Source organism: Apaloderma vittatum, unplaced genomic scaffold, assembly GCF_000703405.1.
Source record: "Apaloderma vittatum isolate BGI_N311 unplaced genomic scaffold, ASM70340v1 scaffold1377, whole genome shotgun sequence".
In the NCBI taxonomy this organism is placed as follows: Eukaryota; Metazoa; Chordata; class Aves; order Trogoniformes; family Trogonidae; genus Apaloderma; species Apaloderma vittatum.
The window spans coordinates 1-6,944 of NW_009724301.1; the positions used below are offsets into that span (position 1 = coordinate 1).

At 35.1% G+C, this 6,944-nt stretch overlaps 1 protein-coding gene across 7 annotated transcripts in view; it reads left to right on the forward strand.

Moving 5' to 3' along the window:
- The first annotated feature begins 1,023 nt into the window (after positions 1 to 1,023).
- Positions 1,024 to 6,944, forward strand: part of LOC104276182 (disks large homolog 1) — a 30,664-nt gene continuing 24,743 nt past the window's right edge. For 6 of the 7 annotated variants that reach the window (XM_009872395.1, XM_009872396.1, XM_009872401.1 and 3 more), the window contains exon 1: positions 1,027 to 1,133. In XM_009872395.1, the coding sequence (XP_009870697.1) occupies positions 1,063 to 1,133 (71 nt within the window). In that variant the 5' untranslated portion in view covers positions 1,027 to 1,062. Of the gene's footprint in view, positions 1,134 to 6,944 lie in introns of all 7 variants that reach the window. The other variant, XM_009872400.1, reaches the window with a different exon arrangement.

Genomic DNA, 6,944 nt, shown 5'->3' on the forward strand with positions numbered 1-6,944 from the left:
GCGCACCCCCTGGCTCGCCCAGCGTCGACTTGTTATAATCTGGCATCACGTGGGCTCCTGGCGAAGGTGGTGGCTCCAGAACATTTCCTTTAACTGGGAAGGTTTTACAAGTGGATCTCTTGATCCTGAAGTCCAAAGTATTCAACAGAAGGAAAAACTTGTTTTGAGTTCATATTTTATGCTGAGAGCATGTAAGTACCTTACTTCAGGAAATGTTTCTCCTGAAGAAGCTGTTACTGTTTTACTGCCTGCTTAGTAGCTAAAATAAAATGCATTTAGCTTAGTTTTGTTAGTACACAGTGCTGCTTAAGAACACAATCCGTTTTTCCAGGATTAACATTGTGCATAATTCTAATTCTATAGAGGGAGTTTGAATCTCTAATATCATTTACAAGTGGATCGAGATTCATGCCAGAGTTCTGGATTTTTTTTTTTCCTTTACTGAGCTCCCATGGGAACATTGTTGTTTTGCATATTTTCCACCCTGCAGTGTGATATTCTTTATCTAATTTAAGTTCAGTAATTTTAAAGTACAGACATTTTACTTTCCCATTTCTTAAGATTTAAAATATAAAATCTATAAATCTTGATGATAAACTTATGTATTTCACATGTATGTTCTCAAGCTTTCTTTTTGTCATTGGTTTATTTATCAGTCTTTTTATTACTATGAAATAATATTAGTAATTAGTAGAAATGTTTGTCTTAATTAGAAATAAAAAAATTTACTGTGAACTATAGATTAAACCAGTGAAAATTTAATGTATAATTTACTTGTTTATTTGCTTTGTCTAATCACAATTATTTCAATTTTTATTTCAGTTAATAATAAATGTAAAAAATATCATATCTTCTAATTACAAATCATAGTGCTTAATAAAAATGTTATTTGGGTTTTTTTTCTTGTATAGACAAAGCTGTAATAAATGCTTATTTTCTGAGATTTTCAGTGGTTTTGTGAAGAATTTAATTGCTGAAGTTTGGGGAAAATTAATTGCAGTGCCTCCCTTTCTTACAGAATACAGTCGTTTTGAAGCTAAAATACATGATTTACGGGAACAGATGATGAACAGTAGCATTAGTTCAGGATCAGGATCTTTGCGAACCAGCCAGAAGAGATCTTTATATGTCAGGTAATCATCTTTTCCACACTATTGCTACACACACAATATTTTTGTATTTATATGTTCTGTACAATTATTTAATTGTTCTTGAACTTAACAAATTGATGCTCGTATACAAAATATATTAAAAATGAAGCTTAAATTTAGATTGATGAATGTAATACAGCTTAAGCTTCAACAGATTTCCATCTTATTTCCTTCAGCTTACTTTACTTGTATTCTCAGCTTGTATTAAGAAATCTTACTCCTATATCAAGTAGCGTTTTTTTAATAGATTATTTTCCACGATAACCAAGAGATCAAATGCGTCAAAGCAAATGAACAAATTATTAATGTAGATTTAGACACAAAGGAGGCTAAAGGAAGGAGAAATATTAAAGAGCATGAAGCAGTTAAGAAAATAGGCGGTTTCACCGTGGAACTGGGGCAAGATGTGGCTCGTTAATGTTCCACCTGACTCCTACGTCAGTTGTCGCATAGTGATAAAGCATTATGTTTCAAGTATGGAATGTGAGTAAAGGGACTGTGTGTTTATTTAAAAAAAAAGAAAAAAAAAGATTTTCTGAGTTTCCCAAACCAGTTCATCTCTGGATTGAGTAAGGGCCAGCAGCCATCTGTCGGCAGAGGCCAAGACATTTTAGTAAAGCAGGTGAGACTTCAGGAGTGCCGGTGCTTGGGTTAGACTTGGTTTAAAATGTTGTAGGACCTCATTGACTTGCGTGCCAAAACCTTGCACTCCAGTGCTATTGGTTTTTCCCATCCAAAGCAGATATTTTCTTCATGGAGCTGTGGGGTAGGAAGCAAGTTTTACACCAGGCAGTTACCTGAGTAATTGCATCTATGCTCAGAAAAGCCTCAGTCCTTTGCAACCTGTTTTTGAAGGCTTTGAAACAAACGTAGCAAGTTACTGGTACAGGACTTGTGTTTAGATTGTCTGTAGAATCATAGAATCATTTAGCTTGGAAAAAACCTTTTCAGATCAGGTCCAACCATTAACTTAGTGCTGCCAATCTAGGTTTTGACATATTTCAATAACTTTATGTGGATTTTATTTTTGCAGAGTTCTTTTTTGTACTGTGTCTGCCTTACTTATTATTTTCAGTTAAGATTTAAAGCTCTAAGGATAAATACTTTAAATATACTAAGGATAAGTGCTTGATATCAGTTATCCCTGTCTTAGAATTTCCACAGGTAGGTGTACATACGAATATTGTGCTGAGATCTTTCTTTCCATAATCCCAAGATTTATCACTTTAGCCCTCATCATATAACTAAGCCTAAACAATTCTAAATGCTTTTATTTTGCTTGGTTAGCTATAGCCTGATTAGGTTTTAAACCGCTTATGCTCATGCTCACATATTGGTCTGGTATTTTAAGCCACTGACAAGCATTTTGTGTTTGTGTAGCTTTTATTCCACCAATGGAAGTTGTTTTCTGTAAATGATTAAGCTTGAGCTTTTGACTTTGCCAGCTGCTGTGGAAATGCAGCCTTCTCCATGTTATTGACAAAAGCCTTGTGAAGACTGATGGTTCTCTTTCCAAGAAAGGCTTTTGAGACTTGGTAATCAGCTTTGTCGTAAGTCGGAAGAAAAATCTAAATTGCAAAAACTCCTCAGAAAAAGTACCTTTCCACCTACATCTTTTAACAGAGTTCTGCTAGGGTTTTTGAGATCTACTCTTGTCATCACACCAAAAGATGCCAAAGACTGGTGGGCAACCTGGTATATGCAGGATGGGGTCACATCTGTTCTGTCTGGTTTCTGATGTAATTTTTACTTCACTGAATTAAGTTTTGTGAATCTTTTTACATATTGCTAGATACTGACAGAACATGTTAGTTATACAGCTTATTTCTTATTATGTCACTCTCGTATGATTGTTCTATGCTTTTAATTATGCCGTATTTAGTAACTGAAGCTGTCTTTTTTCTTTAATATTAATTTTTGAATATGCTTTAAAGGATTCCAGTCCTGTAACGTAATGCTGAATCAAATGGTGGATCAACAGTAAAATGTTTAGAAGTGTTCAACCACAGTCCTAGCAAACCTATTAAATAAAAATAATCATCTCTGATTTATCAAAATCATGGTTACAAAATAGGAAATAAAATCAGATACCTCATTGTGTCCCCTTAACTGAAACTTGATACCTTTATGAATAATTTGCCTATAACGTGCCTGAAACCAAAATTTTAAGTAACATTGTAGATTCTTCTTCTTAATTGTATATCAATATATTGATGAATAATGATAGAACAAATACTCCTTAGAGATCAATACAAATACAGCAATTCAGCATCAGCTAACTCTTCATTTGTATCTCTCTGTCCTTGACTAATTAAAATGTACTGTTTTAATGGCTCTAATCTTCATTCTAAGAAGAGAGGAGGTCTCTCGTAAAATGTTTCTAGCTTTGCATCTGAACTACATCTCTATACTCTCCTCCTTTACCTGCAGATTCAAGAAGCACATGTGTCACAGTATCAAGTTTCTATGATAGAATGTTGTCAAGGAGTAAACTTGTTTCATATTTTATCTCAGGTCGTATGCCAAATCTGTGTCTGTGCAATGTCCAGAGAGTTCATATCTGAAATTTTTACCTCTACGCATTTTTCTGACCAGCATGATGCATTGCAAATTCACACAAAGGTGCTGATTTCTGCTTGAATCAAAGCAAAAAAATGATTACATCTGCAAGTGGAAGAAAGGTCACAGTTTGGAAATCGTTAGAAAATTTTACCTAAATCAGTTGAAAAATAAGTTCTGGCATTAGCATCAGGCCTGAGATTCATAGAAGTGTACATAACCTGCAAGAGGAGGTTGACTGGACATCCCTGTGTTATTCTGACAATTCAAACATCTAGTTACAAAGAGCTTTCCCAAACACTCAGAATCTCCTTTATAAGCTGACCTTGATTCCTTCTGAAATGATAAGATGAATTCATGTTTCATGAAAATAAGATGTAAGAGATGCTTTTGCTGCAGGAATTCTCAATTGCTTTGTTCAGCAAGAATACCCTACAAGTAAAACTTGATCAGCAGCCTATGATACTGCAAGTAATGAGTGTGGCCGGCAACAAAGACAGCGTGGAAAACTAGGCCCTGTTAACCCAGCCAGTAATTTCTTGGCTTTGAAGCATAAACACTTATGAAGCATGCAACTTAACTTCAGTTTCCATAGTCTTGTAAATGAAGGAAAGAAATTACTTTTTTTTTTAGTGCTATTTCATTGCTGAGTAATACAAGGTAAAATAACGAGTACTTTTCGCACTTCTCTAAAGAGCTGTTTAAATGAGTCAATACCATGGGGCTGCATTCAAAGCAATAGTTGATCAGGAATACCAGATTTATTTTGAAATAATTTTGTGTTTATAACTTACACTAAATATTTTTTTACATATTATTGTTAATCTATAATAAGAGTCTCCAGTCAAGTAGTAAATAAAAGAGGTATTTTTTACATACCAGTCTCTAGATAAGTGTCATCTTGACAGTGAACTGAGATCTTGTTTGACAACCTGCCAAGCATACAGGAAAAGCCATGTTAATCAGTTGGAATCAGAAGAGACTTTTGTTAATTCTGTTTGCTTTTGGCTCATTTATTTGATCATTATGAGTTCTTATAAAACTGTCTTTATAAGTTTTGACTTTTTTCCCCAATATAATTATTTTTATTAGAGTGACCTCACCAGAGAAGTACTGGGTGAAACTATCTTTCACTGCACAAAAACTATTCTATTTGAAGAGCAGATGTGATAATACATGTTTTTATCCATTTGTGCTTCCATTTGAATCCTGTGTATATTTTTTCATGTGTAGTCAACACATGTGCTCACTGCTCATATAGGTTTATATTCAAACTAAAACTTGGAAGTTTAAAGTAGTGTGGTAGAAATCATTGCTTGAATGCTGACAAGAATTCTTAGGAAATAAATTTCACAATGCATTTAATTCAGTGAAAATATAACTGGCATCTGCATTAAAAATACATTATGGGTTATGTGCAATTTGTTTTGAGATATGGAACAGTATTTGCTCAGAATGCTTCTTGAACAAATGTGTAGAATAAATCTGGAGGAATAACCGCTAATTGTGTAATTTTCGTACTGCAGTATTTTCAGCTATTTTAAAGAAAAGAAGGGTTCTTATTTTTTTTTAAATAATATCTCAAGCATGTTATGGAATTAAACTGAAAAATAGTGTAGTGAAGGTTACACTGCTGAAGGAAGGTGGTATTTCAACCTCCAAGCTCTTTCGAAGTTGAAAGCCTAAATTTTATTATAAAAGTAAAAACATTAGAAGTATCCCGTATTTACATGTAGAGCTTTGTGTATCATGAGAGTAAATATTTCTAAGCTATTTTAAAATTTCTGTATTGTTCTAGACTTTTAAAAATGTATTTATTAAAGCCTTAAATATTTTATGAAAATATTTTATGATAGTTTTTATGGCCCAAGAAAGGCATGGTGTCTTAAACAACTGTGATTTTCACGGACCTTATGCTACAGATGAATTGATCTGGCAGAATTTTTTTTTCCTTGTAAGCAATCTGCCATTGTTTATGAACAAATATAGTTCACAGCCAGTGCTTTAGAAATGCAAAATTCACAAAGTTACAATACATTTTGGAGCAAACAGTTACGACTTAAAGGTACTTACACAGATTAAAAATTGAGACACTGAAAATCTACCAAAGAACAGTAGATAAGACTAGTGTTTGAGATGAAGAAACAAACTAAAATTGAATAAGGAAGAGGACACCATTTTAATCCATTAATGATACTTTGTGATAGACTTGACGTCAAGTCTCTGAATCGAGGTAGGGAATCATTTAGAAAAGTGTCTCACTGGCAAACATACGGACTTGCAGATGAAACAAAGTTGAGGATTATTTTGTCTGTATCACACAAGCGCTTCTGACTTTGCGTAAGGCAGGTTCATACAACTTTTTCAAAAGTAAAATAGCCTTTGTAAGGCATAATCTTAGCAGTAATCTCTTGAAGTTAGGTAAAAGGCTCCAATCATTTTCATTTCCACATCTTCATTGAACACTCGGTGGTGCTGGGAAAAACATACTGCAGGTCTCTTCAGTTTCCCAGGGAACCGGTGCAGATATAAAACGCTCCATCAGGGAGAAAAGAAATTAATTTTAACCCAGATCAGTTCACGGTATGGTGCACCATGAGCCTCTCCAGAGAACTGTGTTCTCATAAGCAAGAAAGGGGAAAGGAGTCAGTCCAACTCGGGCGTGAATGTGGGGGTAGATAATAGTGGGCTTGCAGAAGCCAACCTTGCTGGCAGAGGGAATGTTAATAACTGTAGGCACACAGCTGGCATTCAGGTATTGCTAGGGCCTATTACTTGCAAACAAGCTTGCCTTATAAAAAAGGGTGAGATTCTCTTGAAATGGTTGGGAATGTTCCAAAAGAATGCACAAAAGATTCTTTGCCCTCAGGTGCTACAGTAGCAAAGTTGTGTTCAGATAATATTTCTGAGCTGTTTTTTTTTCATAGAATTATAGAATCATAGAGCAATTTCAGCTGAAAGAGACCTTCAAGATCATCGAGTCCAACCTTGTCCTAGCCCTATCAACACCACCAAACCGTGTCCTTCGGTGAAATATTTACCTGCCTCTTAGACACCTCCAGGGATGGTGACTCAACCACCTCCCTGGGCAGGCTGTTCCAATGCCTGACCAGCCTTTCAGTAAAGAATTTCTTCCTAATATCCAGCCTGAACCTCCCCTGGCACAACTTAAGGCCATTTACCCTTGTCCTATCACTCGCCACTAGGGAGAAGAGACCAACCCCCGCCACGCTG